The 23,927-nt window shown below is 44.4% G+C and overlaps 1 protein-coding gene across 2 annotated transcripts in view; it reads right to left on the bottom strand.

Annotated features, from left to right (window-relative positions):
- The window catches only part of DDHD1 (DDHD domain containing 1), a 64,231-nt gene extending 40,524 nt beyond the window's left edge, over positions 1-23,707 (bottom strand). Inside the window, exons 1-3 of one of the 2 annotated variants that reach the window (XM_051621141.1) lie at positions 22,896-23,707; positions 8,551-8,724; positions 2,735-2,836 (exon numbers count right to left, since the gene is read on the bottom strand). In XM_051621141.1, coding sequence (XP_051477101.1) covers positions 2,735-2,836; positions 8,551-8,724; positions 22,896-23,643 — 1,024 coding nt within the window. In that variant the 5' untranslated portion in view covers positions 23,644-23,707. The remainder of the gene's footprint in view (positions 1-2,734; positions 2,837-8,550; positions 8,725-22,895) is intronic. The other variant, XM_051621142.1, reaches the window with a different exon arrangement.
- Between the last annotated feature and the right edge of the window lie 220 nt (positions 23,708-23,927).

Below are 23,927 nucleotides of genomic sequence, written 5' to 3'. Positions count from 1 at the left end.
CAAAACCATGGGGAAGTCAAGTCACAGCATTCAGATTAGGCAGTGGGTATGGCAGAGGGGAATGCTCTTCATGTTCATTCCTCTGCCTTCTGGGACCCTCAGGAGGACACTTTCTGTGTCTGCACGTTCTCTGCACAGCACCAGGGAGGATGTTGCAAAGCCCCCTGGAGATCCGATCAGAAGATGAAGGCTCTCCCACAGCACCATGGGACAGGAATCTCCCTCTGGACCAGACTTCCTTGCAGCTTTGTTTTCACATGAACTACTTCTCTGACACTGACAACACACACTTTCTTAACAGGTGTCTCCATAGGTGCATCTTCCCCAGCTGCAGAAAAGCCCAGGTATTCTGTGCACTGCTTTGTTTTCTAGTTTGGGATTGAAGGCCAAGCCCATGGAAATGAGACCAAGTTTTGGTTTCCTCTCTAGCCAGAAACCAGAAATGAAACATTTTTCAGGAATACTAACCATGACAGACACTTAAGAGTATCAGGTGGAAGGCACAGCCCCACTGTACATGAAAGATGGCCTGATGCTAGACAGGAGTGAGCAAGCCATGGGGAAATGAGGAAAGAAACAGTGGAAGGAAGAGGGATGAAGAAAGGACTTCCTTCAGTTGAAGAATCCATGGTTACTATCACACAAACCTCCAGGTCCACAAAGGTAGATGAACACACAGGGGAAAAATCCCCCTTAAGAGTTTAAATATGAAAAATGAAGAGGCAATCATGAAATACAGAATAGATATTCCTAAAGCCTTGAAGAACCTGATCTCAGTGAGACTGCAAAAACTCATCGGGAGTCAAAACACCTGGAGAATCACTGAGGAGCAGAAAGCCTGCACTATGTTTTATGCTCATAGCACAAAAGCTGTGGATGTGCACTGCCAGGGCAAACATCCTCCCTGCTCAAGTGCTTGAGGAGCTCAACACCCCCAGGAGTGAGTGCAGACAGAGAGGCACTTGAACATGGCACTTCAGGGGGCCAACAGTTTAAAATGAAGTATCTTTTAAGGCAAGCACCTGGTTTTCTCCTTGATCCTTTCACCCACCTGCCAAACCTGAAGCACTGGGGTGATTCTCTTCTACCAGAGTTTGACTGTGCTCCACACAAAATCAGTCTAGAGGAAGACACCTTTGAAGTGCCAAAAGCAGATGTTACCTCCATTTCCTCTGCAAAGCCACTGCCGTTCCAGTCAGGGATAAAGACCAGAGAAGGGACACACACTGCCTGAAAACCTTTGCTGCCTTCTTTTTTTTTCAAGGATTTAAAAATAAATCAGTAAGCACTAGTTTCTGCACAAACCCCTGCCACATCATACAGGGAGCTGAGAGCATAACTTGACCCCTCTTGTTCTTAAACACCTCTGGTATGTAGAGTTCTGGTATGTAGAGCTGAGGTACAGCTGTAAGTTTTAAAACCTTTCTTGGTGTTTATTTAAAAACCAAATGCAAAGCCATTAAAAATTGTATTGCTCTTAATTAAATTGGGCTATTTCACATTGCTGTCGTTTTTATACTGCAGTTCAGCACCTCTCACTTTATCAATGTCACTATTTGTCACAGCACCTAATTTAATTTTTTAACTCAAGCACATTCATTACCACAACGGAAGGTGATCTGGAGGAAAAAAATGACAGAATAATTTCAAGATTCTGATCACAAAATAGAAGGCAGAAGTCCTTTCTTACTGCTGAAGACAGTAGTTGCACTTATTCACCTTTAACAGGCTTGAGATCCACGTGTGAAAAGCAGCAGGAAAAAGTTTAATAGCAAACATTTTGGTTTCAGGCACTTTGATTTGGACCCAATTAAAGAAAAATATAATTAAAGGAAATCAAAAGGCAAACATCTATGCATGTCAAAATAAATTCTTATAATTTACAATATACCCAGGAGCTAAAAGGAATATATGGCCTGGCAAGAGTTACTCTAAACCTCCCATATGCATTTACATTTTAAACGGAGGGTGCAGTTTTCAGAAGTCTAGTTCCACAGTCACTGAAGTCAGCAAAAGTTGAATCACTACTGGCTTTAATAGTGGCACAGAGAGACCAGTGACAAGTACTTTTGAGCTTTTTGCAATCATGAATGGCTCCTGTAGGATCTTCTCCCACCTTCTGAAACACATCTGCACAGCATCAACTGCTGCAAAGTTCAAAGTCATTTTCTGCAACTCAGCAGCCTTTATCAGGTATTCTACACAGCTTCCTCTTTTTAAGGGCAAAATCTCATTTCATTCTAGTAATTATACAAAAGCTGCAGCAAAAATAATTTACAACATAAAAATAAAGATGCACACATTATTAAAAAACATTTGTTAAAACAAACCATCACCTAGCATAAGACCTTCAGTCCTTCTCTGACATAATTTATCTTATGCCAGGCCTGCTGTGATTCTAAAAAAGCTACTTTTAGTTTATTGAAAACACCAAACCACATGCAAAAAGCAGAAGAAACTAACATTTCCAGTTTTCATCACAGTCAAAACCAATCACAACAGCAATTACTGCATGATACTGTTAGCATCTATTTTTCTCTAAGATTCACAGCACTTCTACGTTTCTTCTAAGACTGATGGTGGTTTTTCCTTCTCTTCTGAAGGAAATGGCAAGTATACTGCCCAAGAAGTTGAAGCATGTCAATCTAACACATTTAACTGAGAGAAGCAAACTAGAATATAAAGCTTCCTAAGCCAGGAATACTACAAAAAAAGAAATCTACAATTACTGTACCTTGGGAACGCTTTCGCTTAAGACATGCAGGATCTGAATTCTCCTTATATCCTCTCCATTTGAACAAAGAAGGGAGGGAGAAGGGAGGGAAGTAGTAGAGAACTAAAAGTAAAAACACTGAGCTTCAAAGTAAAATTTTTAAACGGGGTGTCATTTTTTTTCATTAGTATTATCACTTTTAGGAAAAAAAAACAAAAAACCAAAACACAACAAGCGGAAACATTTCTGAAAACGTGTTTACACTTAACTAGTTGTACTGCTTTACTAGTAGCAAAAGTGTCAGGTCATATTAGTTAACTTCAGTTTCTTCAGTCTTCATAAACTGTTAGGACATCACAAGAAAGCTAAAGGCATTAGTAAAAGACAGCAGGAACACTGTAAGCAGACTTACCCAGGGCTTTTGCATTTACACGTACAAAAGCATAAACGCTCCATTTCTGGGGCAGGACACAGGGACCCTTCTTAAGTATATTTGAAAAAAACCAAACAACATAACTCAGTTTTAAGCACAGCTCTATTATCTTCCTCAAAGAGTGTTAAGAGGATAACTGAAAGCTAGATTCAACAGAATATCCTACTGTTGTCCTGTTCTCTAAGTCCTCAAGAAGCCACCTTCCCTGGTGGAACGCAGCAGCCTGCACATGTTGCCTCCCAGCTTCCCCTTGATGGTAGGGCAGGTCCACAGCTCTAACTAGATTGATTTCACTCCTCAGGAGAATACTGAAATTGCACAGCAAAATGGATTAAAACTGGAAGAGGGGAGATTGATGTTAGACATTAGGAAGAAATTCTTCAGTGTGAGGGTGGTGAGACACTGTTGCCCAGGGAAGTGCAGTGGGATGGATCACCTGCCTCCACCCACCGGGGCACACTGAGCACTTGCTGCTTCTGCTTGGCACCATCACTGCTATGCAGAAGGAAGGGTGGGTCCTGCAGGTTGAACCTCCAGCTGAAAGTTGGCCTGTGTGACAAAAGATGCTCCTCCACCCTTGACCAGCTCCCTGAATCCAAAGTGGTGGGCACCTGCCTGCTAACAGCTCCTCCGTGGTCGAGAAACTCAGGGCAAGGGACATGTGAGCTCTGGCCTCACATCATGAGAGAAAAATCAATGCTGAGGTAGAGACTTTGACCCTCCATCAAGAAGCTCTTGTTTTGAACCTCACTGCCATTATTGTGCTTAAATGCTGCTAGCAAAATATCCAGTCTGAGAACACTTAAGTATCTGCTATGATCTGAGCTCATGGTCTTGTTTTATCTTATGGTGGCCTTGATATCACTGAAATCACTTGAGATCACTGCTCCTTTGATGCACTACTTCAGTTGGGTCCTGGACTCACTGTCTGCCTGAGCATGCACAAAAAGCAGCTTCTAAATCTTACATTTTTCTGTAACCTTAAAGCCTGTTGATTGCTGAAAAGGTATCACAATGCCCTTTTTTAGTTCCTTTCAAAATGGCTTAACCTGAAATACTCTTTGAAAGAACAAGTGTTATAACCAAGGTCTCCCTCAGAAATATTTACAGAACTATTTTACAGTAGTAACATATTTAAGAGTAATCACTGGGTATATGCAATACAAGAAAGGTATTTCTGCACAAAGACAGAAACATGGGAACTAGATGATCTTTAAGGTCCCTTCCAACACAAACCATTCTATGATTCCATGAATCTATGATCAAATAAACACTCCAGATACTTCCACATTTAAAGGCTGAAGTTTGTATCAAGTATTTAAATTTTGAACATAAGAATCTAGATCAGAATGTCACCCTGTATCTTGTGTTGATATTAATTGGTGTATGTTAAGTTTGAAGAACAAGTTGCTCTTAAGAAGGACAAAAAAGCCTAGTGTCACCTGGATGAAAAAACCAAGTACTGGACAAATGAATTTGAGGGCCCCAAAACCCTTCAATATTGCTTTGACCCTGGTCAAATTCTTAGAATCACAGAATTCCAGACTGGTTTGCACTGGAAGAGGCTCTAAAGACCTTCCAGTTCAACCCCCTGCATGAGCAACACCTCCCACCAGCCCAGGTTGCTCCAAGCCCCATCCAACCTGCCCTTCAACACTGCCAGGGATGGGGCAGCCACAGCTTCCCTGGGCAACCTGGGCCAGGGTCTCACCACCCTCACAGCAAAGAATTTCTTCCTCAGATCTCATCTCAATCTCCACTCTTTCAGCTGGAAATGTTTCCCACTGCATGCCCTTGTCCCAAGCCCCTCCCCAGCTTTCCTGGAGCCCCTTCAGGCACTGGAAGCTGCTCTAAGGTCTCCCTGGAGCCTTCTCTTCTCCAGGCTGGACACCCCAACTCTCTCAGCTTGTCTCCATAGGAGTTGGCCTTCTACAAGTGTTACGGATGCCAACACATACAGAACACCAAATATCCCACCAGAAATCTCAGAAATATGACTCATTTTTCCAAGCAGCAGACAGAGCTATGGTAACTGAGACCCATGTTTGTAAACTCCTATGGAACATATTGTTCTCGGACACAAATCCAGGTCAACTGGATATGGCAAGTCTAAAAGTTACACTAACCTCCTTGGACAGTCCTAAGACATAAACTGCCCCACTTCTGCATTCTGCCATAACAAATAATTTACCCAGGTCATGACACTGCTGAGACCAACAGCTCAGCAGATCACTGAAGAGGATCAGACAACAAGAGGAGTCAGTGACATCAGGCACCATAAATGCAGTTCATTTTGCAGGGCATGAAATGAAACACTTTGTAGGGATGAAAATCAAAATACCACTATGGTTTGCTCAGCAGAGGGATCTCCTGTTGAAGCAGAGGTCTCCAGGCTGCCCCATGGAAACAGAAATTGAGAAATTGTTCACCTAAACATCATCATCTGCTGTTCTGTCACCTTCAGCATTCACAGCTTCATGTGCTCCCAAGCAACACTGGAAGATGGGAATTATGTTACTTATAGGCAACAGGTTGGAGGCCTCTATTCTGAAACATTTTGCACTTTTGGAGGAAGGTTTGCTTGGATTAAGAGCTTTATAACAGGGCATTTATTCATCAACATCCCATCACCACAAACGCCCTGGATGAAGCTCAGTTACTTCTTGGCAATGTGCTGCAATTCAGGAGCAGAACTGACCAATCAAATGATTGGAGTGGGAAATAGTTTTTTTAAGATGTAAAGGTACCCTCCTAATGAGTATTCCAAAAGCAAAGATATGAGGAAAGAAGAGGGGCCCTGCACGCTGAGCAGCTGCCCTTCACAGGTCATCAACACAGTGCTTGGTTTTTTGGGAATTCCAGGGCAATTCCATTGCCTGCAACACACTGGGGAGGCTGCTCAAAAGCTGAGCAGTGCTAAACACTTAGCCAGCTTGCTCACAATTCTGTTTTCTTCACAAAAATATTTCAGAGGACCATAAAATAAACAAATAAAGATTAGTAAATTGCTAAGAAATTGTCAGCTGAGCCTTGGATACTGAGCTCCAGGATATCATGTGTTGCCTGGAGTGGGCAGGCTGAGTAAGAGAAACTTATCCACAACAGGAGCAACAAATTGGAACCTGCTCCAAACTTTTCATCAGCTTGTTGCTACCATTTATGGCTCTGTATGGCTGGAGGCAGACCAAGAGCTGACAGGTTTGTCCACTGCTGATCACCAAGATGCTTGTTGACAAGCTAGTTTTTTGTTACTCTTGATGCAAACTGGTACATTCATCTAAGAAAGTAATTATGTCTAAGTACTCAGAGACTCTTCCTGGAGACTGCATTAATTTTGCTGAGGAAGAGGATGAGATGGCTGGTTTTTAATAATAAATAATGCTTTATCATAGCACTCTGAATAGTCACTTCACCTCTCAATGATGTTTACAGACCAAATCTATCTTTCACTAGACTTAAATGACAGCTACTTGTAAAGCTCCATGGGATCAAAATACGTTTCACACAGGATGCAATTACACCAAATTGCAGCAACAAACTGTAGCATTTAAGAGTTGTATAAACTGAATCCAGCACTTCCCCAATTCATTATGTTTACTTTAGCAGTGTTAATGCAAGTTGTAAAGCTCCTCCCTGTGCCACGTGCAGATGGCAGTCATGGATGCCAGCTGATTAGAGATGTATTGAGAGGCACTTCATAGTGACAAAACAACACTTCACATTTACTGCTGGCTCTAATTTTCTTGCAACTCTCCCATTACTAGAAAAAAAATCTATTGAAAGTGATTGGTGAGATGACATGTATTCCATTTTGATGTTAATACATACATAGCTGCTTGTTAGTTATTTTGTTTTGCCTTTTTTTCACTTTAGTTTTAGAAGCAGCACTGGTGTCTGAATTTGGGGGTTCTGTTTCTGATCTCTTATGTTCCCATAAATATCAGGGATTATATCTTTTCTATCACTCTCCCCAAGCTCTCTGACCTCAAATCTGAAAATTTCTGCTTCACAGACCAGACTTTCTGAGATGGAAAAAACCCAAAAAAACCCCAGACCTCCCTTCCTTACCTGATAGGGAGAATCCAAGTATCTAAGTACAACTGAAGCTCATCCTTCTCCCCTTCCACCAGGAGTTAAGTTACCAAAGGCTGGAACTCCTCAGCAACCCTAAAGATGTGCTTGCCCATGTAAAAACATTCCCCCACCACAACTAACACCCCCACTCTGAGTGGGGATCCAGCTGTGCTAACAGAGCTGAGCTTTGTGCCAGCACACTGGAATCATAAATCAGTTCAAGCACACAAATACAGGTGAAAGTGCCTTTCAAAAGGGCAGCTGTGCTGGCACAAGGCTCAAGGGTCACACCATCTTAGGCACCTACCTGACACAGCTGTTAAAGCAGAAGACTCTACTGCAGGCTTGGCCAGAGGGAAAGATATTTTAAAGTGGTACAAATAGCAACAAAAATATTCACGGAGTCCTCGCTAGCTTTGAGGAGAGTTAAAAACTTTACTCTCTGCATGGTTGAAAAAAGCTCCCTGAGTCAACAAATGATATTCTGGCTTTCCTTACAGTAATGACAGAGTGTGACTGCTTTGTACAACGTTGTAGTTTAAAGACTTCAAAAATAAAGTTGCTTATTAAAGAATAACACAAGCAAAACCCTACTAAAATATATTGTGAGGACTATCCTTGCAGCTCTTGGTTTGTCAATTGTTCACTGAGGAACAACCAAAAACCAGAAGTGTGAAGGTAAAAAATACTGAACTTTTGCTCTGCTTTGTTTATCCTGAACAATAAACAACAGTATACATTAAATAATAGCTCAGTAGTTTCAGAGGGCTGCTCTTAAAATGTTAAATGCATTTTTTACCCAGGAACACTTAAGCTGAATGTCCTCAGCCTGATCATTAAAACACAAGGACCTCCAGAGCAGAATGAATGCCCAAGTTTTACTAGAGCTGAGAACTGTTTGATTAAATTAACAGACTGAACAAAAATGGAAAATTATATTCCCTTCAGATTTGAATTAGGAATAATGGCCAGACAGGTACTAGCCAGTTTGGTTTTGGACACTGCCTCTTCTTGTCCCATCAAGAGATTTGATTTCAGTTGCGAGAGAGATTTCAAAACCAATTAAAAGACAGGAAGGATGAAGCAAAATGAGAACAAGTAGTTTATCCCATGAATATAATTTTTACAGTCTTCATCAACTGTCCCCCAGCAGGAAATCCTACAACATCAAGATGCACTGCAAAATGGCAGAGCAAACTGATGCCTGTAACAACATTCCCCACTACGTAGGATGGGAAACCACTACAGATCAAGTTCTTACTTCAGACAAAACCAGACCCCAACTGTCCAAAGAAAATAACTATAAAAATATTGATCTAAACAATCTTACCCTCCTTCCCGTCAACAGGTTTTGATACTTCCATATCAAAGCTCTCTTGCAGCTGCTGGCCTCTGAAGCGGTTGAGGTGCTCCTGTTCTATCAAGTTACTTTCCTCCTCTTCCAGAGGTTGCCACGTACCATCAATAAACCACTGTCCACGCATTACAGGGATCTTCTCTGTTTCTAAAAGCCAATGAGAGACACTTTTTAAGTGCAGCACATCACAAACTGACAGCGGAGAAGAGGGAAAGGGAATTCTGTTTGGTGTTTTGATGGGAAAGTTACAGTCCTGCTGGTGGGACACCTGAGAAGGTAACCACAAATGCCAGGAGAAACACCACCACCTTCTCCCATGGGGCTGAAATGAGCAGTTAAAGTGGTGTCAATCCACAAGCTGAGCTAATGAGGCCAAGTTTTCAGTGTGAGTGTGTGTGAGGATGTGAGAGATGGACAGAAAGATGCAGATTCTGTAAAAATTATTAAGGGTTCAAGTTCCAACAATGGTCCAGCTGCAATGGATTGTCCTCCTCTCTACCCAGTTGCCTTGAATTTTCAAAAAATTAGGAATTCTGTGAGACTTCTGCTCCTCTATAAAATTGGACAACAACCACTGGTTTCAAAATTATCAAGGCAATGCAGAATAAGGAGATAAAGAAACCACTTGCTTGCCCTGACTACACAGAGCCTTGGGAATTGCACTTACAATAACCCGTATTACACAGCAATTAGCATAAAGGGATGAAAGGGCTTTTTTTTTTTTACTAAAATCAGCATTTCACTGAGGGCTATTTTCACTCACTGTCATTCTAATTTCAGTTTCACACTCCAAATGAGAAAGCTGTGTGCTCAGTATTTGCTATCTATGTGACAAAAGAGAAATCCCTACCAAAAAATGTATCCTGGTTCTTATTCTTCATCAAACTGTGCTTGATGCCCACACTAACTACTGAGGCTGTAGGGAGCAAGAATTCTCTCTGCTGATATCCATCCCAGCAGGCAAGATGAGACAATAAAATCCACTGCAGCTCAATTTTTTTTCTCCTACATCTGGAAAATCAAAGAGAAATACTCTGTGTGCCTGTGCTCCACAAGCCTGAAAGATCCCAACTTCCAGCTTCACAGGACCAACACAGATGCAGCTCTGCTAAGATCCCACAGCAGTGGGACCACTGACCCCCAGTGAACACTCTTGTGTTGCTGGGTGTTGGATCTGCAGAGAGAGACTCAGCCCAATGGAAATGTCTTGTGTGTGTGCACACTAACTGCACAACTTCAGCTCTCCAAAGCAGCCAAGAACTCAACCACAAAAGAGGGGGCTCAAAAAAAGGAGATGGGGGAAAAAAGGACTGGCTTTATGACTCAAAGATCTGATCCTCCCTGGAAGGTGGGGAAAACAAGCTGGTAAGGACAGTTTGGAAAAGAAACAACAGATGCAAAGAAACAGAAAAGATTAATTAGGTAAAAACAAACAAACAAGAAACAATGGAGAGCTTGGAGATTTCACAGTCACTGAACAAAGGAAAGAATCTATCTGATCTGTCACCAGACCAGTTCAAACACAGCTGGGTGAGGTGACCCAGCCAAAGGCAGTGGTTTGTCACCCATCCCATTAGCACAGCCACCAGCTCTGGCCACGCAAGCATCTGCTTCACCCAGGATCACAGTGGGACCAACTGCTTGCAGTCAGTGTGGAAACACAGTAAATAGAAGAGAGTTGCTGTTTACTTGGAACCTCTGAACTACTCCAAATTCTTCATTCCTCAGACCACTGTTACCTACAAGCAAAAGGAAAATCTCCCTGCAATCATCTCCCTGCAGGGCCAGTAACACCAAAAAGTTCTAAAGCTGATTTTGAAACTATGCCTGTAACAGATCTACAGGAAAACATTGTTTCCACAGTACTAGAAATAACAATAAGCTCTTAGCATCCTACTTGTGCAAGAGGGAACACTTGCAGGTGATGGCATCCTTAAGTTGGTTCTGCAGCAACCAGCAAGGAAAGGTGAAGAGCAGGAAAACTCAAGGTGAGGAGGGAAGTGGATGCTGGAAGTGGATGATGTGGAGCCCAGAGCCCAGATTACTGCTGAGCTTTCCTCACTTCCTGCAGGCACACAGGCTCTCCCAGTGACCCAAGCATTCCAGTGTTTGGGAATCCTGCCCACAAGCCTCTAAAACAGGCCCTCTGTGCACACATGGAGAGAGAAGTCTGCAAAACAATGAGTCTGAGTGCTGCCAGCCTCTCCCATCCCACCTTCCCCCAGATGCCAGTTTTACTGGGCAGGCACCAAGGCATGTTGGTTCATCCCTCCCAAGTCCCCCAAAGCCCCATTTGAACCCTCTGATCCCCCTGCATCCTCATCCTCTAGAACACAGTTGACTGAGGACTTGTTAGCCTGACCAAAAATGCAGTCAGAAGTAGCACAGGACCCGATTCTGCCATTCAGCTACAGTTTGCACAGCTAAAACAGCTATTCCAGACAGGAGCCAATTGTTAGGTGCTGAATTTCTAATGTTTTGGATGCTGGATGATTCATCAGATGAATGAAGAGGCTGGGGTGTTTGAAGGGCACAGTTATTTAGTGAACATGAATCCCAGCGTATCAGAAGAACAAAAAGGCCTGAGTGGCTTTAAGCTGCTGAATTTAACAGTCAGGACAAATGACAGAGAAAATTCAATTGTCTGAATTGTATGTTCAATTGCATGAAAACTTAAACTCACTTGGGAGTCTACATCCCTTCAGTGAAGTGTGAAAGAGGAGTATTTCCATTTTCATGACATTAAAGTTGGCCACAGCAATGTCAGTTGTCACCATGTACAGTAGCTTCTCCCCCTGCACTTGTTTTAATCTTTCCTGTATTTCCCTACACTTCACACCTGTCAGATATCCACATTTTCCAGTAGAGCTGATACCCACAGATCCAGTTAGGCTGCCCTTCCAAACAAAGCTCTCTCTGTAGGAAAAAATGAAATGCACATAACATGTGAGAGCAGATAAAGGACCCCATTGTTGCTGAAGCAATGACACGACTACGTCAGATGTTAATCCTTACTGGGAAAATCTGGAAGCAATTCCTTGATTCTTGACTAAACATTCTGATGGGGCTTCATTCATTGAATTCATAAATAGATTTAAAAAAAATAATAATCATACACATATTATTTTGTACTCCATACCAAATGAATACAAGAAACCTCTTTGCCAGTTTTGAAGGGCTTTAAGTTTTCACATGGGAATTTCCACCTACAGATTTCTAAAATTCTACACATAAAGCATTAAAAGAAACTCTTTTTGCCTGAGAGAAGCTTTCCCATGGTGGCTCTTTACAAGAGTAGACTGTAGCACTCACCAGCAGCTCCCAAGCATAAGATGGACAGTGCCTATTCCAGAAAGGCTCAGCCAGGAAAAACTGGCACGTTCGAAATAAGAACATTTTTATTCTAAAATCTTTACAGGATAGTAGAGTTTAGGAATAAATTAATATATATGAGTCTGAAAAGACCATTGATACAGAACTATAAATCACTTTCAGATCTAAAGACAGATGATTATGGAGCTTTGTTTTCAGACTAGGGCTTTAAAATCTGAGTGGGGCAATTCTGTTTTCCATAGTGGGATTTTAGGGGGGCCCAAGAGTTGCTTGTCCCTCCCCTCCTTTAAACCATGGCACATTATGCATGCAACACAGCACCCAAACCACAAGCTTGTCTTATTTCACATCTCCAGCTGGACAGCAGGCGTGATCCTTGTGCTGCTGGGAAACCTCAAGAGAAAAAACCACCTGGCAGAGGAAGCGAGTGAATGACATTTCCTTCTATCAGGGTTTGGTTTTAAGAAAGCTGAACAGTCTTTCAGAAAAGAAGCAAATCAAATTTGTGATCACAGGCAGAGCTTGGTAAAGAGAGTCAAAAAATGACTGCCCATTAACATCTGTGTTTGCAAAATTGATAAACTAATTACAAACTCTAATGCTGAATTTCAGTCCAGGTCAAAGTCAAACTCCAACCACGATAATTATGACCCAGCGAGGCTAAAAGTCACCAGCTCCAAAAGCAAGTGGCATTTCGATTATGAAGAAAGGGAGATATTAACAGCAGTGACACTGATGCTCTGGGTTGGGTGGGGAAACGAGGAGACTGCAACAAAGGAGGAAAATCTTCTGCGAGACCTGTGGACCGTGGGAAGGAGTAAAAGCACATCTTCATAAACACAGCTCCTCTGTTTAACCTCAGGTAGGTGCTGTGATTTAAAGATTTCTCTGTGACTCATTCAGAGAACTTGATGCAAACTATTTCAATAATGACCATCAAAAAGTGATGAACCAAAACTGCCATTTTAGCTTCCAGCTGCACTCACTCCTATCCCCTTTCAAGAAACTCATTCATGTCTTGAATATTCAGATGATTTTAGAAAGCTTAAATTACATTCTTTGTTACTTTTGTTTTATGGGAGAAAGAAATACACAGATATTTACATCACGTTGTGTTTTAACTCTTTTTTTGCCAATATAAAATTCCAATTCCACAGCATGAAGTGCTATTTATCTTTGTCCCTACAATCTTGATCCCTAGGAAAGGATTTGCCTTGACTTCTCTACTGCCTTAAGTCTTATGCCATATAATCTGCAGTTGGCAATGCTTCAAACTGAAAGATACTAACATGTTTGGCTGGTTATACACATGCATGATTTATTTATACAAGAATTTCTAAATAAATTTGAATGGCAGAGCTTACAAGCTGATGAAAGGCACTTTATTTTAATTAGTCACACAAATTTTACCACTTTTAGAGGAAAACAGTTTAAGCAATCTAGACTGCAACACAGGATTTATTTTTAGACAAATAGAGCTTTTTTCCCCTGAAAATCCAAAGAATAAAAGAATACAAGTGCTCTAATTAATGATGTGAAGGGACAATAACATGAGCCATTTGCATTATGATAATCACTTAAATCTTCCAAAGAACAAAAATTCTGTTAAAATAAAAACTGTATGCAACATGTAGTAGACATGTGCAGTAATTTATGCTTCACCTACTCTTTTTTTTCACAAAGATCTTCAAGCTGTGTGATCACATCTAACAAATTGCTTGAAAAAGCTACCTAATCCATTACAACACAGTAGGAAGAGTAATTAACGGTGCAAAATTTGCCTTCATTATTCCTCTTGTGCTACTACATCATTTATTTCCTGCCACCACGTTGGCTGAAATGGTGTATACCTAAATTTAAATGTTGTATAGCTCAAACTCTGGCTCACATAAGCCCTTCCCACCTCACTTGATGCAGAACCAGGAAACTGTTGCAAAACTGAGATGACAAAGAGATAATACCTAAAGGTTAACAGATTTGAAGTTTAAACAAGCAGCTCAAAGAGGGTCTGTTTCAGAAATACCAACACCAGCTAGCATGCAACCTAGAAAATAAACAGAATAACATTATAAAAAAGATGCAATGAACTTCTGTTTCATTGCTTCAAAGCTGAGCTCCCGTTCAGTGGCTTGATGGCAAAGTTAAGGCACTTCTGGCACTCTCCACTCATCAGCCTCTTGACAGACATAACTTACTCACAAATGAAATCTAAAAGGTTAATATAATATTCAAAGGCTCAGAAATTTAAATTAAAGCATGTGTTTTGCTGAACTGACCATCCCAATTCTCCAGCTCTCCAAGCCCAAAGCCAAGAGAACGAACAAGAACACACAAGCTCATAAAATGCAGTCAACTCGAGATGCTTTTCAGTGTAGTAATCTCAGATTCCTGCTTTTCAGTGTGGTAATTTCTGTTCCTTACATTTGACTTCCTTATTACTACAGATGCAAACAATTTGCAGTGCGTGAGGGTAACATCTGCACAAGCTGAAGGTAACTGTGAGGATACCATATGTGACATCACAAGCTCAAAGTTATTTAAATAATGAAGACTTTAGAAGTGCCTGCACATTTGTCAAGGGGAAAAAAAATATGGCCAAAATGGTCTTTTTTTTCCCCACCATGGTCCTGCCAAAAGTGCTGAACATCCTATGTCTTGGAGCACAGCACTCCTAGCAATTGCAATACACACAAGAACCTGAATATTGAAATGAGTCACTGAAATAAATGTATTACAGAATAACACCAAGGCTACTGCTGGAGCCTCTTTAAAAGCTGCTATCCATTCCTATCATATCAGGCCTAAAGTTATATTTTTCAGTACATTAACTACTGCACAGCTCGTATTCTTTTTTGCACTAGGAAAAAGTCTTAAGTGTAAGGATGGGTATGACTTGACCTCTGCACCAGTGTGTGCCTCTGACCCCCTCAGCAGCCACGGCCACTGCTGCTTCAACAGCAAAAATCATCTGCAAACTCTGTTTTTGCCAATGCAAATGGACAGGGTGCAGTTTCCAAGCCAAGATCTGTTCCTCTTCCCTCGTTCCCTCATGGCTGAGTCTGTAGAGTCTCATGAAGAGAAAACAAACAACCACCAACAAACAAAACCAAAACTCAAAAAACCCACCCAAGTCCCTCATGAGGACAGGAAGCTTTATTATGAGAACAGTTACAGAAACTGATCATGAGATTAAAGCTTCCTACATTTTACTGTCAGTGACATGATCCTGCATGCTGGGTAACAAACAGATGCTGTAATGAAACAGCCCAAAACTAAAATATCATTATTTCACATTAGTTAGGTAAATCAACAGACTTCAACTTCCTTTTTGTTTTTGTTTTGTTTGTTTAATTAGCTTAACATTCTGTAGTCTTCCAGATATTCCCTAACACAATATTTCAGAACAGAGCAGGTTACTGACATTTAAATAACTGGAGCCACTCATGTAACCACAGCCTGGGTGAGCTTCCTGCATTTAACCACAAACACACGGAATCTGTTCTGCTCTTTCAAAAGTAACAACATAACCTGAACAGGAGTTCAAGGGTGAAATCCTGGCCACAGAAAACAGCTCCATGAATTTCCACAGCCAGACTTGGTGTTTAGTCAGTGGCTGAGATGAAAAGAGATTTCACTCACTGAGCAGTAAAGGATATTATTTTGCTGGTCCATCAAAAAATTCTAAATTGCTTTACTGAAGCAATTTCAAAATTACAGGTGGAAGTAACTTCTGAGTTTCACAGAGACTAAGCACATTAAGAACAATCTGATTGGCACAGATGGGATTTTCTTTCCAGGCTCTGATCTGCAGAGCAGCCACATGAGCCTCCACGTTCGCTTCCATGTCAGATGCAGCCAGGGAGGAACACACTCTTTGCTCCACCCTCAACGTGTGATTGCCTCTGTTCTACCAAGACCTCATGAAGCATTCAAGCAACAACTTGTCACTGTTTCTCTCTGAACCAATTTCAATTAATTTACTCTGTGAGCTGAACAACTCAATACAGTAACTAAAGGCTGATCTTCAGGGCTAGTTCAAATGCCACAGAAGAAACCCCTCAAAAAGACTGGAATGCCCTCAAAGACATCTCTCATCTCAATTGATGGGTCACCCCAAAATATAGTGTGGATCATGTTTTTCAAGGATTTTTTTCTGGCTTAAGATAGGAGCTTAATTTACATCTCTGCAACTGATCATACACAGACCTGAACCTGCTGGTCCAAGTCAAAATCCTGCAGCTCACCTGACTAGCCATGTCAACAATGAGCAGAAAATGCTCATCTAAGAACCTTGGGCTGATGAAACACCAAACATGGCTGCAGTTTTACTTTTAGAGCTTTATTTTTATTGAATTCTTCTCAATTAAAATAGTTTACCACATTTCAATACCAGTGCTTTGAAGGGAAGCACTTCCACCAGCCATGTTTGCTGCTGAGGTCAGCAAACTGGAGGTGCTTGTCCCTTATCAGCTCTTTTCTCGCCCAGAGAAACTGGTGTTGTTTGAAAGCCCATCAGGTGAAAGCTGAAACAACCCACAAAAGAATGGCTGTGCCACCTGACAAACATGTGAGCGCCTCCTAAAATGTAAGCATGTGCTCAAATCTCTTCAAAAGTCATGGGACCTTTGCACAATCACACCCTCAGCTCTAAGTGTGTGTGTTCTCCTGGCAGGCACTCATCAATTGTTCTTTGTTAACGAGCTCTCACCAGCACTGAGCAGCAAGATCATGTACGTGCAGTTGGAGCAAGGAGGTTCCTACACAAGAATATCCTTTAGAAAAGAAGAGCAAGTTTTTTTCCTGTGCAGAGAATCATAGAATATGCTGAGTTGGAAGGGACCCATCAGGATCATCAAGCCCAGCTCCTGCCTGCGTGCAGGGCATACTTCAGACCTACCATTACCTTCATCCCAGTGCTCACTAACCATGCTAGTTTCAACACTTACAAGCTCTGGAGCTTCTCTCCAGTTCCACACCAGACAGACTCTAGTGTGGCTTCAGCTACTCACAACCCACTCAAACAGATCATCCCACACTAGTGACCTTTTCTTTGGCCAACACTCCAAACCTCTTCACTTCTTTCAGCTTTACAGATACCACTGACAGAATCACTCTCACTTCTTATTTTCATTTCTTGCTCTTCTGTAAATTTTTCTTCCATCTAGTCCTTCAGCTTACTGACTTACACAGCGTCAGCTCTTCCAGATTCTTGTCGTGCTCCTCCAGGGGAAATAAGCAGCTCTGCCTAAGGTCTCTCTTTGCCTTCAGTATCAGTTTCCCCTAGACAGCATGATTCTGTCACACACACACACACGCATAAATTCACCTGTCATCTATCTTTAATTTGGCTCTGTCACCTCCAAATTAAATCCCATCCCACTTCTTTGGTATTGCTACAGTTGAATCAGTATTCAGGCCTGAATTAAGTCAGAACAGAACCCCTGATCCTTCTCATCCCACAAGCATCTTCTGCTTTCTTAGCTACAGTAGGTAACATCCTTCTGCCTGTCACCCATAACTTGTAACTCGAGTATTCTCTGCATCTTCCTTCTGCACCTGCCTTCTTCCTTGTTGATCACATCCAGCAGGAAAAGTGCTGGGCCACACTGAAGGAAAAATACAACTGGCTTTCTAAGCTGAGTCCATCCTTAGTCACTCTGCTGTAGCTGACACCATCTGCAGGAGACCAACTCTGTGATTCTGGTGTAATTTACAGAGTAAGACAACAGATTCCTTTTGCTTCAATAATGCTCGTAAACCACAAAAATAAAAGTGAAGAACACAGAAGAAACTTGCCCTGAAAGGCAGATCCAAGCAAAGTGCTGACATCTCCCACCTGTTCCAGTAAAAACATCCTAAACCTCACAGGTTCTTTCTACTTCAAGAAGGTACCAGAGACCAGAAACAAACAGAACATACATACAAACAAATGTAATTTGTGAGTTCATACAAGGAGAGTTGCAAATCTAAACACTGTTTCATCTCTGTGTGTTAGGCCTTCAGGTCAGGAAGGAGCTGGTCAAAACTAACCTACCAGATACTTTTGAAAGGATGGTATAGAAAGAAGAGAAGCAAAAATATAAAATGCAGGGAAGATTTTGAGTAACCAAAGCAACACTTTGCCTTGCCATGTAAACTATCAGTATTTGATTTGCAAAAGGATAACATACATGGAGAGAAAAGCAAGAAAATAGTACTAAAGAACTCAGCCTTTGATCTAATGCTTGATATAAGGAAATAATATCAACCAAGTTCCAAGGTTGTCCAAAACACCAAACACAATGTCCCAAGCATGCTGTAAAGCAACTGTGCTTTGCTGCTAAGAACAGACCAAGGGAAATTAAAACCACAAACATACTGATGAACTTCTGCTCAAACCCCTTAATTTTCATCTTGCCTCATGCATCAATTTCAATACCGTTTCCATTTCAGAATACAAAACAAACCCCGTAAACTAAACACACAGCCTCAGAAGAAGTATCAGAGAGAGGTCAAAGCAGCCAGGCAAGAGGTCTGCTAGGGACTCAGGATGGGTTTAGGGTTGCCAGCCTGTAAAGTGTCAACATGCAAATTGATGCTGCCAGCTCTAGGGAAGGCACAAGCACCCAATGCTCCTACACAAAGCAGAGAAGCACCTTACAGCTCTGAAATGATGATTTTTAGCCTTGACAGTGCAGGCCAGAGAAACACCAGAAGCTGAGGAACAAAAAGCTTGGTATCTTACTGCTGACCTTTACCTCCTACATCAAAACAAGCACACGAGGGGGAAAAAAACCCCACTCTGCTCAGAAAATAGCCTTTTGTAATCGCCTGGCGCCAAGCATCAAGTCCTGTATTCCAAGACTTCTCAGTAATCTTGACTGACTAAAGTTCAGTGTTCACATCTGATTCCTTGGCATTCACATCTCATTTTGCAAAAGCTCAACCTGCAGAGGCTTTTCACAAAGAGTTGATGACTGCCTCTTCTGCCAGGGTACAAAGCAACTCACACAGAGCTTACAAAAGAAAATAGAGGGTGTTGGATACTTCTTTCAGTTCAAGCTTAAAGGCATGTTAAATAGCTTTTTTAAAGCTGCTCAATTCCAGCCTGAGCACACCAATTTCAAAATTAAGACCCAGTGGTCTTACTTAATAGACTTCTGCATCTATTAGGTACAAAAACATGTACGTTAAAAAAAAAAAAAAAACACCACAAAACCAAAAACCCCTCAGCAAACCTGTGTGCTGGAGTGGAGTATTTTATCCTCCCCCAAAAGACAACGGTCCATGGACTGGCTAAATGGCTGGATAAATACACATTTTTGTTGTTGCTTCTCTCCACCAGGTTTTACAGAAGTCCTACTTCAATTTTTAAAACTACCATTCCAAGACAGACAACAGGTGAGGTGGCGAGTGCCCCCAACACACAGCAGAGAACATGCTGGGACAAAGACAACTACCTGGAGTTAAGGTGGACTGATTCATTAAAAAAAAAACCTGCAAGAACTAAATACAGGCAACTTGACAATGTAACCATCAAAAAGCAAGGGAAAAGCAAACACCAGACAGGGCAACAGTTGCACAGGACAGACTTACAAGCCAAGGAACAGGAGAGAGTCACTGAGAATTCCACAACCTGCAGATTTAATAGACTCACCCAGGACTTTTAAAAACCAGAATGAGTGAATCTACAGATAAATGGCTGTAAAACAACCCTCTTCAACTGGGAGGGCACAAGAGGGCTGGATGATGTAAGAAGAATGAAACAGGAGAACTACATATAAAATATCACTCGTTGTGCCCAGAGAAGACAAGCAGTAGCCTGACTCCAAGTTACTGAGTCATCTGGAAGCCAACACTAATATTTTTAGTCCTCTTGCTCCATCTCTGCTAGTTCTAAAATACTAATTAAATAAATCCCAGAGGTCACAAGGTGAGGATACAATTCTCAGTAATTAATATGCTCAAATTGTAACTTGCCCTGATGTTCCTGATGCTACAGATGAATCCTGTGATGAGCTTAAGATATCTGAAGATGTGGAGTGAAAAAGCATTTCAGCACATGCCAAGCTGTTATCAACATTTCCTTGTCATTAAGATGCCACAATAGCTGGAGAACTGTCAGCATGTTCAGTATTGTAGCTGTGAGATAGCAGCCTTCCCTGAAGTATGGCACACACATGAAACACAACAACAAAACGGGCAAGAACAAAGATAAAAGCTTTTGACGTTTGCTCTGAACCGAGAAGGTGAATCAGCAAAACCAGGAAGCAGTTTCTGTACTCTTTAACGTACACCTCAGCGTATTTTATGTCAGCTGTACTCATTATACTTCCTGCTTGTGGGATCAGAGAGAAAGGTTCTCCTCATGGGCTTCACCAGTGTGAGATCTGGTTTGCCACCACCAGATCCCTTCCACGCTAAGGTGGATCAATGTAGTAGCTACTCTTAGGATTCAAAATCACAAGCATGCTATCAAATGGGAATCATTTGGGGATAACAGCTACACTGAGGCCTTCAAAAGTACAGATGAGACTGAATCCTTGGGACCTGACATTGCTGTTTTCTCAGGTCTGGACACAGCAGTTAGGAGAGAAGAATGGGAGAAAGGCAAGAGCACTCAGCCAAAGAAGAGAGGCAAGGAAACGTGTAAGTGAAGGAGGAGCTAGACCAGAAGGCACTGACAGAACCTTGAGACACCAGAAGTTTATCTTAGTCTTGTGAAGCAGTGGACTTGCTAATAAGAAAAGACTTGAGCACTCTCCTTAATCAGCTTTCTGAGGACTAGAAAACATCCCCGTCGTTAAGTCTTCTCAGGACCACGAGTTTATTTCTCCCCTGCCTGGCACCACTTCTGGTGCTAACCTCTGGGCACCTCTCCTTCCCAGCATCAGAAATCGTCTCTGCACAGCACATGTCATTTGAAACATCTGCTCCTCAGGCTTAACAAGACTGAATCAGCTTCCAAAATGGACAAGGCACAGGGTCAAGAAATTAAACCTTTAAGCTGCTGCTGAGTACAGAATCATGCTCCCACGACCAGGAGCAATCCTGCCTCACCTGACAGCTCTGCTCAGTAGCTCTCCTCTCCATTACAAAAGGGATGGCAGCAGTTTTCTCAACCCTTGGATGACCTGCATCATTTCTACCTGGTAACCATCTCGCAGATGCATCAAGCACCAACAGCAGGGGCTTTAGGGTGGTGACAGGGAGAACCACCTCCACTTCCTGCTCTAGGAGCTGCACCCAGGCTCCTTTTTAACTCTAAGCATGTGTGGAGCAAGACCTCTGTTCACTCCTCACACTGTCTGCTGGGGCAAAGATGTGAAAGACAAACTGTCACACCACAAGTGAATGGTACCACCTGGTACTGTCATTTGTGGATCTCCCTTCCGTAAAGATGCTGAGAAAGAAGAAGGGAAACAAACAAAGGCCCTAGTTATAATATCTGAAACAGTTCTGCTGTTCCTCTGTGACTCCCACCTGAGTTTCAAAAATATACAGAGGAGAAGGGAGAAACCTGTTCACCCTCTCACAGGTCCATGCCAGGACAGTGTCTATTGCTGAGCTCCTTTGCCTCTCTCACTTAACTCCGTATTTTCCCTTGTCCTTGAAGGAATGCAGTTGGAAAGCAAGTCCTTGGGGATGGAGGGTGAGCAATGGTACAGCTTGTCTGCTCCACTTGTCCACGGAGACCCTGAGAGGCATTTCCTTCAACGGAAGGGGCAGAAGAGCTGAGGTGCCTGCTGCCCTTTCACCTCTGTTCCCCAAGGTCCCCTCTCTTCCAGCAAAAGAAACACAAATGCAAAGGAAAGGATGGGAGAGGTGGTGCATCACCACCTCATTTAGAAGTTCAGAGGGTGAAGCAAATAGCTCTTCACTGGAAGGGTACGAAATAAGGACTGTGTGTTTATCTGAGATGCCTGTTGCATCCCCTTCAAGAGCAATGAGAAGTCCCATTCCATGCCCCCTCCCAGTGGGCAGGTGATGGGCTAGGGTAGATGATGCACAATATCGTAATTTTCCTAACAGAGAGAACAAGGGTAGCAGAGAGGAAGCCAGGTATCAGCCCTCTCTTCCATCATTCCTCACTGAAGAAGAGGGATCAGAAGCGTGCAGTGGCCAAATAACTGATGTGTCCATCCTGCTCCTTCTGAAGGAAGCATGTGCCCCTTGAGGGAAGGGAGGAGAATTCTGAAGGCAAATCTCCCCATCATTCACCCTTTGTTTAGGAAAAGGGAAGGATAAGCAAGAAGGGTCTCAGCCACCTTCTCTCCCACTTTCTTCTGCATGTCTCAAGAAATGAGAAGATGCCCAGACCTCCCTTCCCTGTCTCTCTGTGTGCCAGAACCTGAATGCCCAGAACCCCCTTTCCTTCAGGTGCACATGCACGGGGGTGGGGAGAGGGAAAAGATGCCCTGCTCCCTTTGCAGCTGGAAGTGGGTGAAGAGGTGCCCAGTACATCCTCTGCTGTGACACCACACGGCAGGTGAGGATTACCCAGTGCCCCTCATGCTCTGGGTGTGTTAAGGGGGTGTTGGGGTGGCCAGTGTCTCCTCTCTCAAGTGGATGCTGAGGGATGCTCATGCCTTTTCCCTTACGCGTGTGCCTGGGAAGGTAGGATGCCCAGTGCCACGTTCCCCACCGGGTGTCCAGAGACTGGGAAGGAACTCCCAGTCCTTCCTTGCTCAGGCGTGTGTCAGAGACAGACACCCAAAGCCCCCTCTACCCGGAGAATCTTTTCTCCTGTATCCCTCATCCCAAGCCCGCACGGGCAGCAAGCGGTGCCCACTCCCCTTGGCTGGACCGCTGCGACGGGGAGTGCTCAGACCCCCCATTTACCTCTGGGGGGGGCGTGGGGGGCAGGAGAGGGGCTACCTGGTGTCTCCACGGGGGACAGAAGAGCCAGCGCAGGGCGCCGGTGCCTCCAGCATCCCCCGTGGGGGACGGCGGGAGGCGAGCGGCGGGGGGGAAGGGGAGAGCCCCCCCGGCCCGGCGGCACTCACGGTTCCAGTAGACGGGGTAGCTCTCCGCGCTGGCCACGTCCACCTCGTAGAGCCCGCTCCGCACGCAGACCGGCTCCACCGCCGCCCCCTCGCCCTCCCGGGGCTCGCCCGGGCCGCCGGCTGCCAAGGCGCGGTAGGCCAGCTCGATCCGTAGCGAGTCGTAACCGATGAAGGGCTTCCAGGTTTTCCGGTCTTCCCGGTAGAACCAGCGCACCTCCTCGGCGCCCAGCTCCCGCACCACCTCATAGCGGGGCCGGCCGCCCCCCGGCCGCCTCCTCTCGGGCAGGGCGGCCGCCGCCAGGGAGAAGCCGCTGCCGCCGCTCTCGCTGCTCGCCAGCCCCGCTCCTTCGCCCTCGCTGCCTTCGCCGCCCGTGCCCGTGGAGTAGCGCAGCGAGGCGCCGGATTCGGCCGAGTCGAAGTCGCCGCCGCCGCCGCCGCCGGCCTCGTCGCTCAGGCTGAGGCTGAGGCTGAGGCTGGGCTCCCGCGGCAGGGCGGCCGCCGCCTCCGGCTCCCCCTCGGAGGAGGAGGTGGAGAGCGCGGAGCGGAGCAGCGCGGCGGAGCGCGGCGGGGGGCGGCGGGGCGGGCGGGCCGGAGGATGCTGCACGCCGCGGCTCGCCGAGTCTCCCTCTGCCGCCGCTTCCTGCTCCCCGCGGGCCGCCCGCTCGTAGCCGCCGCCGCCGCCGTAGCCGCTGGCTTCGGCCGGCAGGTCCCAAGCGCCCTGAGGGGAGCGGGGCTCGGGGTAATCCATGCCGCAGAGCGCCCGGTGCCGCCTCTCGCCGCCCCCGCACCGCCCCGCGCCCGCCCGGCCCGGGCTCCCGCAGCCGCCGCCGGCTCCGTCCGGGCGGGGGCGGCGCCGCCTCGTCACGCGCGCGGCGACGCGGCCGGGGGGGGCGGGGCGGCCTGCGGCGGGGGGGGGGGGTCACCTGGGGCCGGGGGGAGCCCTGAGGGGCAGGGGGTCCCACCTGAGGGCAGGGGGTCCCACCTGGTGTGAGACCTGAGGGGCAGGGGGTCCCACCCGGTGAGACCTGAGGG

The sequence above is a fragment of the Apus apus genome, chromosome 5 (genome assembly GCF_020740795.1).
Source record: "Apus apus isolate bApuApu2 chromosome 5, bApuApu2.pri.cur, whole genome shotgun sequence".
NCBI classification, from domain to species: Eukaryota; Metazoa; Chordata; class Aves; order Apodiformes; family Apodidae; genus Apus; species Apus apus.
This window is presented reverse-complemented; position numbering and strand designations above follow the sequence as displayed.